The sequence below is a fragment of the Mus caroli genome, chromosome 19 (assembly GCF_900094665.2).
Source record: "Mus caroli chromosome 19, CAROLI_EIJ_v1.1, whole genome shotgun sequence".
NCBI classification, from domain to species: domain Eukaryota; kingdom Metazoa; phylum Chordata; class Mammalia; order Rodentia; family Muridae; genus Mus; species Mus caroli.
The window spans coordinates 29,034,417-29,052,842 of NC_034588.1; the positions used below are offsets into that span (position 1 = coordinate 29,034,417).

Below are 18,426 nucleotides of genomic sequence, written 5' to 3' on the forward strand. Positions count from 1 at the left end.
AACCAGATTAGAGACAGACCAGGTATCCACGTGGGCCCATCTTGTTTCCCAATAAACATCTCCAATTTTCTTAGAGAAAGACATAGATCAATGGTCTTTTTAATGTATAAATGAGAACCTTTTTGCCCAAATTTCATAATGGAACATACTTGAGATCCTGGAAGTTGGGAGGCTAAAGATGGAGGATTATAAATTCAAGGTCAGCCTAGACAACGTAGCAAAACCTTCTCAAAAATAGAATAGAAAGAGGTAGGAGGGGCTATGAAAAAGGAAGAAATGAATGGAGGGAAGAAAGGACTCAGGAAAGTGGGAAGACAAGAAAAAACAGGCTAAAATTAAATGCAAGCTAACGGGGGGGGGGGGGGCGGGGAGACAGGGAGAGAGAGATAGTTTTGTATAGAAGGGTTTTGTCTAAAAGAGCAGAATTATTTAATGAGGCTACTGTCTATATAACGTAATCTTCATTCTGCACTAAGACCTTGGATTCTCATTATCTTTATTTCTCTGCATCTGATGCTCGCAACCAGTGGCCAAGCAGAACAGCATCTTGTCACTCGTCTATCTGTAGTCACTAGTTGCCCATAGTTTAGGAGGTTCCTGTAGTAGGACAGTTGGCTTCCTTTTTTTCTGATCTCATTACCAGGTTAGTTTCAGGGTCACAGATGGCATGGATTAGGGTTGCTGCTGGCTTAGACTTTTTTTTTTTAATATATGTGGGTGTTTTTTCTACATGTCCATGTCTGGTACCTGTAGAGGCCAGAAGAGAACATTGGATTCCCTGGGACTGGAGTTATAACAACTATAAAATGAAATCTGGATTCTGTGAATTGAGTCTGGGTCCTCTGGAAGAACAACCAGTGTTCTTAACTGCTGGGTCATATTTCCAGCCGTTTATGTTTGATTGGAAAAATACCAGATCAAGATCCTTGGAAAGAATGTTCCATTGGGAAATCCTGAATCAAGAAAAAGGTCCCATGGTCTGTCTCCATTCATGCTTTTACACCACTAAGAAGGTGCATATTACTTTTATAGCACTAACAAAGTTAATGTCAGTGCAGTGTATCACATTACCAGCTTGATCAAAGACTATCCCATGCTACAAAAATATAAAACAAGTCTTTCTTATGTAATTGGTTATAAATTTATGAAGCCTTCAATATAAGAAACATCTGCTGTGCAGAGCAAATTATACCTTTATTGTTGGAAACATTTCATTCCATACTGGGTATAAGTAAGTAGGTAGGTAGGTAGATGATAAATCAATGATAGATGCATAGATAGATAGATAGATAGATAGATAGATAGATAGATAGATAGATAGATAGATTAGATAGGGTAGGGGTGTGGGGGGTACACCCTGCACAAGAATTTCCCATAAAGGCCAGAAGGGGTCAGATCCCCTGGAACTGGAGTTGTAGGTGGTTGTGAGCCTCCTGGTGTACGTGCTAAGAACCAAGTCCTGTTCTCCAGAACTGGATTTACCCACTCTTACCCATTTCTCCCAACCAGTGAATTCTCTCCATGCAAGCACAGTCATGGGGCCCGTGAAAACACTTTATTCTTGAGATCTGAAAGGGCTGTTCCCTCCATTCGCTGCATCACAATGAAGATTTCAGCGATGTGCATTCTCACCTGTCCAGGCAGATAGCCTTTGTTCTTTTCTTGCTCAAAAAGGTAAGCCGCATAGCCCATGTTGTCACTATTTACAAAGTGGTTGCTGTTGTTCATGCTCACGGGGTGGATGGCAAACCAGCTGTGAAAGAGAAGAAAGCTCCAAGTCAGCCAAGGGAGCCTGAAGAGTGGGCCAAAGGTGAAGCCTTCTCTCAAAGACTTAAGTCTTCTCCAGCAAATAAAAGTATTTTGTGAGGCTGATCCATTACCTACTGCACTAATGAGGCACATAAAAGTGCCTTAAATTCTAAGTAGATCAGATAAAATTGCAAATAATACACCCAGAAGTTCTGATCATTTCCTTTTAAAAAATGTAGAATTCTATTTTCATGAATATTGCATCCCCATTATTTCCATAAAAGCATTATACGAGTTCCAAGGGTGGTCGGGTACCAGATGATAATTCTGAATAATAGGATAGACATGGACATTGTCCTTCAAGGCAGACACAAGGGTAATATTATTCAAATCAACCCAATCTAATTCAGTAGATACTTACTGGGTATTAGCTGTCTGCCAAGCACAGAATAAATGGAGGTTTCTCTCTGAATCTCACAGAAGACAGCAATGTGAAAAAAAATGGCCTTAATATTGTATGACAAATGGTATACAGAAATGCACATAAAGGCTTTTCAGACCAGCAATGACTAGTAATTAATTTAAAGGGCAAACAGCAGAATAAGTACGTGAAGGCTTAAAAGAGGGTGTGATGCATAATTCAACCTGTCCTTGTGCATTGTAATACCTTGTTTAAATACAGAGCCATACAATTTACAAACTAATTACACATCTGTTACTTTATTTCACAGTGCTGGTAGGCTGTCTGCCTCCATCTGCATAGGTGACACAGAGAATCAAAATGGTGGTCCATATGTCACAGATAGTGTCCTACGACAGCTTGCCTGGAGGACTTACAAATTATAAATCAAACCTTCACATAAGTGAAAGAAGCTGTTGTGGTTTCAATGTAAAAATTTTCCCGCAGAGTCCTGTATTCAAAAACGTAGTTCCTAACTGACGGTGCCATTTTGGGGGGATTATGCAATTCATCAGATATGGGGCCTGGCTCTCAGACTATGGGTACTATAGATCTATAGGCACCTGGCTTGAAGCCCTTTACTCCTGCTCTGCTGTCACATGAAGCCACAGCTGTCCACTGCTGTCCATGCTTCAGGGACTTCCCTGCCACAGTGCTCTGTGAAACCTCAAACAAAGAAAGGAATGATGAAAGTTAGCTAATACAGGCATCTCCTGGAGGCAAGGCAATAAACCAGAAACCAAAAAGCTCAAGTAAAGAGAGATGTTGATACCTTAAGTCTCAAGTAATTTAGGCACTTTTAAACTCTTATGGATTCGATCCTATGCTGGAAAAAAATTAAACATTTTGCTTACATCAGTTTAAACAGCACAGAAAAGTAAACATTTATTTAAAGATTCAGGCTTCGAGATCGCTATTCTCATTGCCTGATAGTGGAGGTAGGTTGGAGATGAAACCTTAAAACCCAGTGCACTAGGCAGGCAGCACAAAGAAGTTACTCTGGTTGGTACAATGGGGCCTGGTGTGGATTACAAAGATCTGGGGGAGTCTGCAGGAGCTGAGAGGCTCCAGCTGACGACCCTGGGGTTGCTTTATGGAAGGCAAGCCGATGCAGCTAGCTCTTCCACCACAGAGAAACAAACCTATCAATCAATCGTGTGTGTGTGTGTGTGTGTGTGTGTGTGTGCACATGCACATGTGCATGTATCTGTAAAATAGCATTTCGTATGTAATGCATGTATATAATAATAGTTATATAGAATTGTCACATATTAAACTTATTAAGAAACAATATACATAGTCAAAATATAGTCTGCATACTGTCCTTGTATTCTTCTTTTTTTTAATTTATTTTTTTATTAGGTATTTTCCTCATTTACATTTTCAATGCTATCCCAAAAGTCCCCCATACCCACCCCCCCAATCCCCTACCCACCCACTCCTCAGACTCCCAAGTAATCCCAAGAAATTCTAAATACAGTAAGTTTCTAGATAAATTGTCAGTCTGTAAGTATAAGTCCATCTCCAAGATGTCTACTAACCACTACACAAAAGAATGGACATTGTAAACATTCTATGCCCATTCTCTAGAAGTTACTTGCAAGATTCTCAGTTTAAAAAAAAAAAAAAACTCTATTCTGGTCTCTCCCTTTGTCTCCTCACTATCCCTCCCCTCTCCCCCCTCCCCACCCCATTCTCCTCCTTTCCCTGATCCTTCCTCAGTTTTCATCTTCCTCTTCAAACACAAATCCAAATCAACCACTTCCCTAGTAGGCGAATTTTGTAGTTTTAATATTTTATTTATTGGATTTGAAAAAAGAGTTTCATGATGGTCACAGCAGGTGTATGGTTTGTCATCCAAAATAGTAACACGTAATCTATTTACAGTGACATGAGCCAGATTCAACCACATTACAACTGAAGAAAATACACATAACTCCAGTCCCTCTTAGTTCACTGAGTCAGGAACCTCAGTCAGTCCAGAAAAGACAAAAGGAAGGAATGGATTGGTAAGACATCTTGCAAGAGCCTCTGTGCTAGCTGTAGGCCTATCCAGACTAAATGTTCACAGACAAGGAAATGACATTGAAAAGTTGAGTTCATGAAGTTTCATGGGAACTCTTTGAACAATACAAAAAGCTATCCTGAGTTTATAATCAAAGTAAAGCTTCAATAAGACCACACCTGCTTAGCATGGGCCCTAAATCTGATGGCTGACATACTTAAACAAGAAGAGAAGAAAAAAAAAAAAACAGAACAAACAAACAACAAGAAGCAATGCCCAGAGCCCAAGTGAAACATGACGTGAGGATGAAGTGCAGCCTAGAGCGCTGTGTCCACAGGCGAGAAAGCCAAGGATTGACGGCCACCCGTAAAAGCTAAGAACAGCCTGGCACAGATTCTCCCTCAAAGGAAGGAACTAACCCCATCAATGCCTTGGTTTTGGATTTCTGATCTCCTGATGTATTAGAGAACAAGATGGAAGTCCCTCTCTCCATGATTAGCCTCCAAGAGAAAGTAATACACAGAGTATATATCATAGTGGCTAAGATACCAACTCCAGAGTGAGGCACAAGTGGCATTCACTAAACCAGAGCATTTAATGTCTGTAACAGAAATCATAAGTGCTTGAGATAATATCTCCCCCTGAGGGTACTATTACTGATAGTCTGGTAACGATGATCATGAAGAAAACGCAAAAATCCATGAGCACAGATATTTGTAGGACTGATCGTATTAATGCAATATTTGTAGGACTGATCGTATTAATGCAATGTTAAAATAAGCAGTGGCATTTTAACATACATGCCACCCATGTATGTTAAAATGATTACATGAGGAAACTCTGCCCTCTAGTGGCAGAGATTGGATGCTCATTAAATACCCATAAGCACATTCATTTCCCAAGCTAACTTGAAGGGTAGGGCATGTGAACCTTTTTTGACTAATGATAAGCTTGCAGAAGAACCAATCAATACTCACTAGATTTCCATGTGTTAAGCTACTGGAGTTTCATGCCCTGCCTGTTGTGGTATTTGACATGAATTATTTTAATGAAGACACCTGTGTCACCTCCCTTACAATTCTTACCTCACCCCACTGGAAAATCTGGGGGAAAGAAAAGATGGCTCAGTGAATGACACCGGAAGCATTATTTGAACCATAATTGGTCTCAAATGGAACCGAACTCTTTCTATAATACTCAGATAAGGGAAAGACAATGAGCTGTGGTCAAAGGAGGCATTCTGGGTTTACTGATAGACAGCATCTTCCCAGTAGTTTCAGATCCCTGCATCTGAAGAGAGACAGATACTCTTCACTAGCCCTTTTCTTCATCTTCAAAATTCCTGCCCAAGAAATGCCTTTACAGTGACGATATTAGGGAGATGCCTCACCGGTGGATTCTATCCTTATGGTATGACCAAGAAATCCGCAAAGGAAAACTAGGAAGCTATCAGCAATGGTGTTCTGTGGAAATTCAGCCCAACTAGGAAATGAAGAAAGCTGGAGGAAAACAACAGAGTTTTGACTTTGCTGAGTCTATTTCTTGGCAGGAATTGTGATGAATGATGTCACTGGCCTAGCAAGAATCAGGCTACACTCTGCTTCATCTGCAGCACTGGATAGTTAGAGCTTGAAAGTTACGTATCCCCTTGGAAGTCCAACTTCAAGTCTGCCCTCAGGTTCCAACTTCAAGGAAAAAGCTGAAGGAAACCTTTGGCAAATGCAGATTAGTTGAAGAATTGTTATCACAATGATTAGACACATAATTCCCACATAATGTGATGCCTACATTTGAATTACAAAATATAATGGAATGTATTCTCTTATGAACATTTTTATATATATATATATATATATATATATATGAATACTATGAAAAAATTTAACTGGTAATATAAAACACTAATATTAAAACATATCCATAAGTTATTGCTTAATAAAAATAAGTAAAACTTTATATATAATAAAATCCTACTTTATAAATTAACAAATTAGCAAAAGTTTAAATGACTATGCCACAAAATGTTCACAAAAGCTGTCTCTAATCCTCAAGATTAACAGATGATTTTTTATTTAAATTATTTCCTCTAGGGCTCACAATTTGAAAACTATGTGTGCCTGAAAGTCTTTTAAATAACAAGAAACTGTGGCCACCACTAGGACAATGTCACTGCTAAAAAATCATAGGACCAAAGCAAGAGAAATATGTCCTGGTTATTAAGGCGGGGCTGGCAAGGTCTTATGAGACAAGAGATACTGTTACCCTGAGTGGATCGCTGAGAACTACAATCTGCCATGTAAAGGCAGCTTTTAAATCTTCCCCAGTTCAAAAGAGTGCACGTGATGAGACAGGAGTAAAGCATTGTAGACAAGAAACAAATCACACACAATAGGAGGCACATGAAAGTCAGGCTACAGAATGATCACTTCCTGGGATGAGACTGACCGCCCCCGTGGGATACTGGAGTGCTCAAGTTTACAGCAAAGATGGACAACATTTAGAAGCAGCACCTCACGCAAAGGAACAAAGGAAGGTTGGAAAATCATTTCTGAAAACCCACATTGAGATGTCTGCCCTGCTGAATTAATTATAAAATAATTTAATAAAACTGCACAGACTTTGAGGCAAAAAAAAAATATATAAGATATGAAAAGGGTTGCCACAAGATTTAGTGAGCAGCAAACTCTGTTCAGCCATCGCAGTGTGAGAATGAGCAGTGTGTATATTTTTCATGGAATTTGAAAGTTTTAGTGCTTGCTGAGTGAAATCAGGTAAGCACCCACCCTTACCACGTGTCTTTTTGTTCACACTTATTTTTACAATTGTTTTTGTATGGGAAGATTAACTCTTACCACAGTGGGCTTATGGTAAGATAATTGTGTAATTTTTTAAAAAAAAATTTCTGCCTGCTTTTCTAAATTCTTCATGTTCTTTATGGTAAAAACATTTTATTTCCATACTGGAAAAAAAAAATGAAATTTGTGTGGAGGAAAACAAAACAAGCCCCCCACAGATTTCTTCTGGTTAGGAACTTTCCCAGAATTCAATGATTAGATAAGTTCAAGGTCTCTTGTCATCTGGTTTTTTATGGTTTTGATTTCTGAAGCTGGGACACATTCTGTTATCAGTCAAGGGTCATTACTCTGGCACCTGAAAGTCCTTATCAAGCACCCTCCCATTCCAAGAGGTAGCAGACCTAGCAGCAGGCACGCAGTCACCTTGACTTCACTGGAGAAGAGCAAAGCACAGAAGGAAGAACAGGGCAGAGAGCCAGTGCTGGCTTTCAGAGCTACTCAGAAAAGGGCAGGACAGGAAAGACCCACAAGGACAGAGATCAGAGCTTCCCAAAGCAGGGCTAGCACTGGTGGAGAAGATTAAGATGGGGTAACATGGGAGAAAAAAGTGAAGATGAGTTACCATGGTGATTGTTTGCAATAGTAGCACTGGGAAGTCTGAGCCAAGATCATACCTTTGAGGACTGGGCTACGCATGGGACCCTGTTTCAATACTTTAAAAATGGTTTCTTGAAAAGCTGCCACTGAAATTTTAGCATTTGCTATTTGAGTGATGTCAAGTGAACTGAGGGGAAAGTAGACAGGTTAGAAAAGATGGAGCTACTGAGAATAACCAGACACTATGACTTTGGTCAAGATTCACACAAGCATGTCTTATAATGATGTCATACATAAATGACATATACATATACATACACACACACATATATATGGGTGTGTGTGTGTATGTGTGTGTATGTATATATATATATATATATATATACACACACATACACACACACACACCAAGAAGATCTTATGTATACTGCACAGCTTCTATTTCAAGTCATGATTCAGAATGACCTAGAACATGCTCTCTGTGTATGGAGTAAGATCAGATCACCAGATCACATAGTGCTTTTGCTTGGTGGCATGGAGGTTGAGGGTGCACAAAAAGATAGAAATATTATAGACCTGGATCAGCCAGTGTAGTGAAGGCTGACAGTTACAGATGTGTGGCTTGTGGACCAATCTGCCTCGCATAACTTTGTTCTGTTGCTCAAGTTGACACTCTTCCTAGCTCTTCAACAGTCAGTCCCCACTTGTGACCTCAGATTAAGATACTTTAAGGATTTTCTATTCTCTAGGTCCAACCCAAAATTTCTCCTGGTTTTGTCACTATTTTGTTTTTGGTTTTTGTTTGTTTGTTTGTTTGTTTTGTTTTTAGTTTGGCTTTAGAAACAAAGTCTCAACATGTAGACCAGGTTGAATGAAACCTCTGGACTGCTTCCTGAGTGCTGGAAGGGAGGTAGGTGCCACCACCCAGGGCAAGGTAAAAATCATTACTTTGTATCTAATCTGTGAGTGTCTCATACAGCCTGCCCCTTTGTCCTCTGCTCTCTAGACACCCTGATATCCTATCAGTTGTTCAAATGGAACATCACGCCCTTCTCCATGCACACCAAATATTCCTCTCAGCCTCCATCTTTCCAGTTAATAGGCTTCAGCTTTTAGCTCCATTCATTTCCTAAAGGAAATATTTTCTGATCTTTCCTACAAATTCTTTTAAGATAGCCCTGTACCCATTCCTTTCTAAACATATAACCCACTTATACTTTAATTGTATAGTTTCTAGCATTTAACCCGATCATTTTATGTATATCTTATGCTAATTAGATGCCTTCTGCTACCATCGGTGGGTTACAGGTCCTATGAGAAAACCAGCTATGCCTATTTTGGCTCACCGCATGGGCAGCACAGGCCACAGTGTATAGGTTTCACAGGCACTGGTAAGAGAGTAAGAATCAGCACTGTGCAGAGAGAAGACAGGATGCCCACAATTTGGGGACTGGGTCTCTAAGAGTAACTCCAAGGGACTGATTCAAGGAATCCAAACACAAGCGTTAAATTCTAAGATATTTGGTTTCTATTTTTAAGGCCAAAGGATGAACCAACCGTTCCTTTCTCATTTATAGATATCTGGTACAAACTCACTGACTGAAGAAAGTAGGAAGGAAGGGAAGATGCGAGGATGATTTTGGCTATGACACAGGGCCAATCACTTCATCTCTGTTCCCCAGCTGAAAGCCATACTAGTCAATTTCCATTTTTTTTTTTTGATATTTCCAAACTCCTCCCACTTTGGGATTCTACATGATATCAGGGACTAGCACGTGGTGGCTAAGTTACTTAGCAGCCCCCAGATGTTTTTAATGTGTCTATGTATGTTTGTGTGTGCGTATGCCAGGTACAAGTGAATGCCTGCACAAGCCAGAAGAGAGAGAAGAGGATACCAGATTCCCCGTAGCTGGAGGTACATGCAGTACACAGAGTGATGGCCTACACGACATGGGTCCTGGGAACAGAGCTTAGAACCTCCGGACGAGCAGTGAGGGTTCTTGATGACAAATCCATCTCTCCAGTCTCATGGCTCAGACTTACTTCATGGATCATTTTCGATGTATTCAAAGAACAGATATCACTATGTGGCCAGAGGCAATCATTCTCCTTGACGATTGCGTCAAGGAGAACATGTTAGAAGTGCCCGGAAACAATGGTAAGTTACTGCAGGATGTCAGGCACGGCACATGGAGAAGCTCTGCTAATAATCTTAACAGCTAACCCTGAGACTCCCAGATCTGCCACTCAGTGATGTGCAAGCAGCACAGAACATCTTGGCCCCACAGCTGAGTGTTTTAATCACCTGATGCCATTGTCGAATGATTTGAAACTAGTACGAGGGAACTGTAAATGGTTTCAACCACTCAGCCTACTGCTAAATAGAAAGAGTAAGGGCAAGGCTCTTGCCCCACCAATTGTGGGTTACTCTGTAAAACTAATTAAAGATGTATGTTTTTGTGCTAATCCTCTCCCGATCATAGTAGCTCATACCAATGTGCTCTACAAACTAGAACTTGAAGCCTCCTTCCTTCCATACTTTATCCCAGACACATTTTAGCCTTTAAATAAGTTGGTACTATATTTCCCAATATCTTACAGTATTATTAAGACAGTTAATTAACTCATTCATCATTCATTAATAAACATAACAGTTCTGTTGATCATCTTATTTGTCTTATGGTTATTTTTTTAGCTTATCTTCCATTGAGTCTACTAAAGGACTCGCTTTGCTCCCTAGTATGCATGGGATAAGACAGACCCATAATTGATGCCTATAGTCACATAGCTGAGAGGATGAGAGCCCAGAGGGAACCCAAGACATTTGAATGTAGCACCAAGCATTCCCAGAAACTTTCTGAGGGCATTTTGCATCACTTTTAAGTCCAAAGATCAAGGTGTCTATACCAATGCTAGCCACCTATACAATTCCTAGATTAGTTCAATCACAGTGAGCAAAATGTCTTATGAAGACAAATGCCTTCTCTTTGAAGAAAACCAAATCTGTACCTTCTTTCATGATGTCCCTATCAGATAATTGTGTCAAAAATCTGTACTAAGATGCAGTGTTGTCTCTTCTCCATCCTTGGGTTGTTGGCTCAGCTTCTATACCTAGTAGGCATTGTTCTGCATTAAATACTATCCTTAAGAAACACATCAGAGAAATTTACATGCTACATCTTGATAAAGTGGCAAGCAATAACATTTACTGTCTTGCTAGCTGTGATAGCACTCAGCAGCCCTCGGTAGGGCTGAGGCAAGACAAGGGCTAATTCAAGGCCAACCTGGGGCTAAACAGCAAGTTCAAGCCAGCCTGAACTATATAATAAGATCCTGTCTCAAAACCTTAAAGGCTAGTGATGCAGCTTAGTGGCGAACTGGCCTAACATGCGTTAAGACTCTGGGTTCTGCCTCTAGTACCATGAAATCAAAGCAAAACAACTTTACTGGGTTCTTTAAATTATGTGTCAGATGTACATAGCCTGAGGTTACCTCTAAAATCCCTTACTTGAGCCCTCTTTATGCTAATTAATTTACATGTGAGCTGCTTAGCCCTTACAGGCTAAGAACCATGTCCAAGTTCTCGTGGTAGGATCCGGTTGTGTCTGATGCCAAGGCTGGACTTCTAACCACACAACAATTCTCAATACTTAATGTCATGTGTATAGTCTCTTTTTTTCTCTCCCTAGAATTATGAAAAGACACTAATCTAGGAGAAGGAAGGAAGGGAGTGAAGTAGAGAGAGTAAAAAAAGGAAAGGAATGGAATACCTGATAAGACCCAAGTCTTCTCCATTCAAATCCACCAGTTTCAAGACCAGCATTTCCTTGTCTGTGTTTGAAGAATACCTGTCAGAAAAATGAAGAAACTTGGTCAGCTTATCATAGAGACTGACCCTAATCTACTACAAACAATAGAAGCAGACACAAAAACTAACAAAACAGGGGTGGGTGAGATGCCTCAGAGGATAAAGGCACTACCCAGGCAAGCCCCATCTCTAGAACTCAGAACACACATAAAGTGAAAGGGGAGAGCCAGCTCCTAGAAGTTGTCCTCTGGCTTGCACACATGTGGTGTGGCATGAGTGCTCTCAAGCACACATGCACACATGCATGCAGGTGTGCTTGCGTGCACGTGCACACACACACTCAGACTAGATACATGTCGATGCCTCTTAGTGAACCCCGTAGTAAAGAGAAGCCCTCAATACAGCCAATACCTCACTCTTCAGGTTACAATTATGATCTATGATGGTGGCACTAGATCAACTAACTGAAGCTAAAATGCATTTTTAAATCATATGTATGTCACAATATAACATGGATGAGTCTCTTACAAATAGGTTTTGCATTTGAAATGTCCACTCATATCAGCTTTCAATGAAATCTCTTCAGAAGGACTTGGAGAGTGTTAACCACAGTTGGTCAAGACCTGAGGCTTCAGAATTCTTGTCTTTTCAAGGGAAATCAGATTCTAACTCCTACAACTAAGTAGCTTGGGAAAGTATAGAGATGTAAGCTGTCAACTGATAAGAGTTAGAGCTGTAAGCTCTAAGAACCCTGTTAACTTCCACAGTGTCCATGTATGTCTTCTCATCATTCACAAGCCTGGTCATTACTTTAAAAAACACAAAGCCCTCGGGCCCACTGGCTGTTCCATTTAGTTATGATTGTGTCATATCTGGCTCTCCCTCCCAGAATCTCTCTCATCCTCCCTTGCTCAACTCAGGTAGACATGATGATGCTTCCAAACAACAGATAATAAGCTAAAGTAACTTAAACCCTGCTCTTTCAATGGTATGCTTTGTATGATCATATCTCTACTCCAGAGACAGAGAAACTGAGATCCAACAAACTGAGATGAGAAATCCCAGAAAGCTACACAGTAGAAAATAAAAAAATCTCAGGAGCATCTACTGTCGTCCAAGTCTCCATGTGGCTTCCCACAGAAAACCCCGTGTACAGAGACGACGGTGAAAAGAATTGATTTCTATGTCTATATTCATTTCTGGTTTCTTCTTGCCTCAAATAAACATGTTAAGGTTGTTTTCTTCTTCTGGGATTCCACAACATCCAACAACTTACCAGCTCTGACCTTAGACTTTCATTGCTGTTGCATAAAGATATATAACTTTCTAGATGGATCCCGCTTACCTTGCTCTCTCTGACTGTGGATTCAGAAGGTAAGAGGAGGGGCTTCGGTTGATCTGCACGTTAGCAACATTTCCTTTGTTGATAAGGATTTTGCCTGGTTTAAGATTTGTGTGAGCTATATCAATGCTCTGAAGTTAAAAAAAAAAAAAAAGAAGAGTTGTAAGCTTATGTGTCTTTGGAGGGATGATGGCCAATTCAAACAGAGGAGGCCTCTGTCAACACCCATTGTTTCTAATGTGCCCTGACTATAGGACCACAGCTGGAGAATCACAGGACCATTCCGGAGGTAAACAGAAATGACCTTCATAATTAAAGTGCTGTTGGTAAGGATGCTTCTGTCTATTAACCACACCTGCAAGAGTTCCATGTCTTGGGCTCTGCGGATATCTGGGTCATGAACAATTTCACCTTTTAGGTGGCCCAAATGGGACACTTGATTCCTACCAGTGTGGGTTAAAATTTATTTTCATAAGTCATACAAGTAGCCAACCTCATCATCCTCTTTATTTTCAAACATTTAACTGAGAGCCATGGGGAAGGGGATATTTTTGTCACAGCTTAATACATGTTAACTTATACATTCTGAAACCAAGGTTTAAAAAAAAAAATTAAGCTATACTATACTCTTACTAAGGTATGTTATGTCTGCTTCCTAATCTACTGAGTTCTTTTATAATTGGTATTTCTTAAAGCCCAAGACCTTTATTTCATAAACCTTTAACACATTGCTAAACACAGTAGAAAATATGTTATAAAGAAAAGCCTGCCTTTGTCACCTGTGTACTAACCCAAGTCACAAAAATTACTATACTGTTTAACTTACAGAAAAGTCATGTTTTTGCAACTAACCATGGCAGGTGACAATCTGCTGCAGGTGCTCTAGCCTCAGGGAGAAAATAGAGGTTCACGACCTGGATGACAACGCCGTTACTTAGCACATGGCCTTCTCCTTGCCCCTACAGTACTTCCTTTCCCTCCCTAACCAAGCCCTGCCACCGCTGAGTCCCTGAGGTATTCTCTCTCCTTCTGAGGTAGGACATTGTAGCATCCTTCCACCTTCGCATCCACTATAATTTCCTAGTGATTGGTGTCTGAGCTGAAAAGAGACAGATGGGCTTCTGGTAACATTGGGAAAGAGGAAGAAAGGCGGGTGAAACGGAAAGATCCATGAGAACAGTAAACTGTAGCTGCTAGGATGCTCTTCACCTACCTTCACGATCCCAGAGACTATGTACTGAAAGGTCCGGTTGCTGAATCCCTCGCTGGCAAGTATATAGAGTGTATATTGGAAAAACCCTGCTGGGCCAGAGTGTGTGTGAATGGCACTCAGGATAACATTGTCTCTTCGATACAGAGAGCCATATTTACTCTCTAGTCTCTTCAGGACCTTGAAGGAAAACAAAACATAGAACTAAGAAGAATCCTATAGCATCTCAGCAAGATGGGGGCTTCTGAAGAGCTCAAGCACTGGTCTGCCCTGCCCACTTCCCTTTCAGCTGGCCCTTCCCTCCAAGCTGCTCATCATAGTAACAAGTGTAATAATGATGACAGTGGATGCTATCATTCTGTAGGGCCTTGCTACATGCAAGTACAGCCATGGCTAGGTAGTTTATGTACTTTATGTTATTTTAAATATTCATAACCACAAAAGTTTGTTATTGCTAACCCCATTTTTTCAGCTGACAACACTAATACACAAGAGTTGATTTTTTTTCCACAAATCTAAAAGGCAGTGAGGCCAAATTTCAGGCCCAAGTTTCTCTAACCAGAACTCTTATGTATTCCTCTTTTGAAATCTACTATTTCTTACTGATAGAAATATAGTAGGTCTGGCCCTCCAAGGTGTCTTATTACAATGAAAGAGAAAGACAAACATAATTATACCACCTAGCGATGAATTCTACGCAGGAAAACACGGCAGGGTAAGGAAAATGGTGATGGATGGTAGTGAAAAGAGGTCTTCTGGAAGAGGGGCTCTGTTTGGCAGATGTCTACATGAAAATGGAGAAGCTGCTTCTTTTGGTTATAGGAAAAACATCCCAGCCACAGTGAACAGACAGACTGCAAAGGTTTGCTTTGCAAGATCAAAACTCCTCTGTTCCCTGAGCTGGTCTATAAGAAACCACCTACTGTGTGTGAGGCCACCCCAAGAATCCGGTGGAGAACTCACGGTGGAAAGAACCATCCTATCAGTAGTAATATGATTGGCATATGAGTGAGGAGCCATGCCCCTCAGGACTTAAAAACAAACAAACAAAACAAAACACACCGTCATCAGACCAGATCGGTACTGCTTTGAGCCACCAGGATTTTTAATTTCATTGTTCAGCAACAGATAAAGGAACTTTCGTAAATGTTCATTAGATTAGGCAATCAATAAACACACATATGGAGCCAGGCGGTGGTGGCGCACGCCTTTAATCCCAGCACTCGGGAGGCAGAGGCAGGCAGGTTTCTGAGTTCGAGGCCAGCCTGGTCTACAAAGTGAGTTCCAGGACAGCCAGGGCTATACAGAGAAACCCTGTCTCGAAAATCAAAAAAAATAAAAAATAAAAAAAAATAAACACACATATGTATATGTACACACACACCTATACACACAACACATCAAGAAAATACTGAAAAATGTAAGTGTTGCTGAGTAGCTAACTATGATTCATTTGGTGCTATTATTGTTTCTATGCAGCATCTCATTAAAATGATCCCAAAAAGTGTCAGTCACAAAGCAACCACTAGCAGCTCCTCTCATGAGATAGCGCAGTCCAGTTTTAGCACACCACTGGTTTAACAGCTTACGTGATATGATTTAACATGCAGAGATATCAATTGGCTCTCTTCTCCTTTAACGAACAAGCTCTATCAGCCTTGCTCCAATACTGTGGTCAGGAAAGCAAAACAGCATCACTTCTCGGCCTTCTGGCTAAGATCAAGTGTAGAAAAGCAAAACAGAAGACCATGGAAAGCATATCTATGCCCCTAGGGTTACCATGTGTGATGGCTATTTTTAATGTCAATTTGCTACAGATTAATTAATTAATTAATGACCTGCTAGTCGGCTAGAGCGAAAGCTCGGTGACTGAGAGCACTTACTGCTCTTGCAGAGGACCCGGGTTCAGTTCCCAGCACCCACATGGCTGCTCATACCTGTCTATAACTCCAGTTCCAGGAGAGCTTACACCTTCTTGGGCTTCTGCAGCTATTGTACACATATGCACATATACATAGATGGAGGCAAACACTTGTTCACATAAAATAAGATAATAAAATACGTAAATCTAAAGAAGGAGGAGAAGTAAGAAGCCTTAGTTGAGGAATTCTCTTTTCTGTTTAAAGATGTATTTATTTTATTTTATGTAAGTACACTGTAGCTGTCTTCAGACACTCCAGAAGAGGGTGTCAGATCTCATTATGGTTGGTTGTGAGCCACCGTGTGGTTGCTGGGGACCTTTGGAAGAGCACTCGGTGCTCTTAATCACTGACCATCTCTCCAGTCCTGAGGACTTGTCTTAACTGCCTTAATTTATACGGCAAGACCCACACCAAATGTGAGAAGAACCTTTGAATAGCAGCGAGACAAGGAAACATTGTCACCTGCGTAAATTTATCCTGCTGCAGCTGCTACAGACTCCTCTACTGATGCTAGAAGCAGGGTTTCTAAGCTTCCATCGTTGGCTGAGGACTAGCTGTTCTCTCAGAACACAACAGGACCTCAGTGTCAGATTGGGACTGCGTAGACACTGAGAAACTCCCAAGCTCTTTGTCTCTCTAGTTTGAGACAGCAGTTTGAGACAGCTACTGTGGGTCTGACCACTCCCACTGCCCACGCTCCCAGCCTCCAGCACCCAGTGATCACCAGGTTCTCAGCCTCTCAGCTGTGAGACAAACTGTTGCTGCTGTTTCAATGAAAGGTGATTTAATAAAATCCACACTTTTCTATTTTTCATGCTATCTGTTATGTTCCTCTACAGAACCCTATTAGGTCATATTCACATAAACAATACTGTGGGAAGAGAGTGAGTTTTTCACTAGCATCCCTCTGACCAACTAGCCCTCTACCCCATCCAAACACATTTCAGTGTCTCTTTTGCTTAGCTAACTCTAGTCCCAAGGACTTGCCTCTCCCATACATTCCCACAGGCAGGAACTACCATGCTTATTGAGAAGAAAAATCTATCAGAAAGAAAAATGATCAATGTCTGACCACCGTGGAGCTGAATTAAAGTCAAAGGCCACTGTTCTCCAGAGTTCTCCACTAGGACAGGGAGGTGGGAGAAGGCAGAGTCAAGTTTAAAGCTCCACACACCATTCGTTTTGCCCCTAGTAAACGCTAACTTAGAATTTTAGGTGTTGGCACATTTCTTTACGCTGAGTCAAGAGGCAAGTTCTTAAGAAAAATACTATGAACCTTGGATTTTAGAACAATAAACAGCTCATATATATCTTAACCTACTGCCTCTGATAGAGAATAGATAGAGATAGGGAAAAGAAATTAAATGTTGAAGTGATATCCAAACCTGTGAATAGCTGTTAAAGACAATCATGCTCCACTTTCAAGAAAGCAGGGTTGTGTCTGCCCAGAGCAAAGTGGTCGCAGTCCTGTCTATTGCTCACTTCTGAGTCTTCCCTTTCAGTTCCACTCTGCTGACAACACTCTTGGGAACAGGATCAAAAGAGCAAGAAAGACCATCTGTTTTCCTTTCCCACCTCGCAGTTTACAGATGATCCCTACGTTTACAGATGATCCCTATCTGCATTCCACACTGGCAATGTCATCAGTCTTAGAGCAGAGATGGAGAGCTGACCTAAAAGCACATGTGCTTCGCTATTTTCATTTTTCTTCTACGTTTCCTTGGACTGACTTGTAAAAACTAAGTGGGTTGGTATAAAGGCCTTCCCCTTGGACCTCAGATTGCAAGGGGGAGTGAAGACAGAAAAAGGTAGTTAAGTCAAGACCACTATTGACCAAAGAGCATCTAGATTCTGACCTGCCAACCTCTCCATACTTCCATCTCCATCTCCACTGTCTGCCTTTTTGCTCATGACTCTCCCACTGCCAACCATCTTTGATTGCCCAGAAAAGCAGTGTGGTACAGTGGTAATGAGCACAACCTATGGCATCAGGATGTCCAAGTTTGGATCCTAGCTCTGACAATTCCTCATCACACAACTTTGGCTAAGCTACTTTAGTCTCAGTAACTTGGTTTCTCTGTCGTTCTGGCCCCAATATAATAACATCTCCTTCACAAAGTTCGAGGGCTATTAGTACCTATGGGTCATTCTGAATAGTACCTGGCTCACCATGAATGCTAGTGTTTGTTCAATGTATTCCTGAATTATCTTCATATCTTACTATCTTGTAGTCTCACTGTTACCCCCATTGGATTCATGGGACACACAGGAAATTGCCAGGAAGAGGTTGGCAACCCCTCCCCAAACCCTAACTTTTCTTTCTGCCTTCTAACACCTTACACGTTTTCTGTTTGACACGCATAGTATGACCACTGTTCTCTTATTCATACTCCTACCAATTGAGTCCCCATGTTAAAGAATCTACAGCTGGACGTGGTGGTGCACACCTTTAATCCCAGCACTTGGGAGGCAGAGGCAGGCGGATTTTTGAGTTCGAGACCAGCCTGATCTACAGAGTGAGTTCCAGGACAGCCAGAG

General features: G+C 41.0%; 1 protein-coding gene across 9 annotated transcripts in view; it reads right to left on the reverse strand.

Annotated features, from left to right (window-relative positions):
- Positions 1–18,426, reverse strand: part of Asah2 (N-acylsphingosine amidohydrolase 2) — a 109,631-nt gene that overhangs the window by 39,869 nt on the left and 51,336 nt on the right. For all 9 annotated transcript variants that reach the window (XM_029472847.1, XM_021151705.2, XM_029472850.1 and 6 more), the window contains 4 exons: positions 13,970–14,146; positions 12,760–12,887; positions 11,377–11,454; positions 1,633–1,753 (listed from right to left, as the gene is read on the reverse strand). In XM_029472847.1, the coding sequence (XP_029328707.1) occupies positions 1,633–1,753; positions 11,377–11,454; positions 12,760–12,887; positions 13,970–14,146 (504 nt within the window). The remainder of the gene's footprint in view (positions 1–1,632; positions 1,754–11,376; positions 11,455–12,759; positions 12,888–13,969; positions 14,147–18,426) is intronic.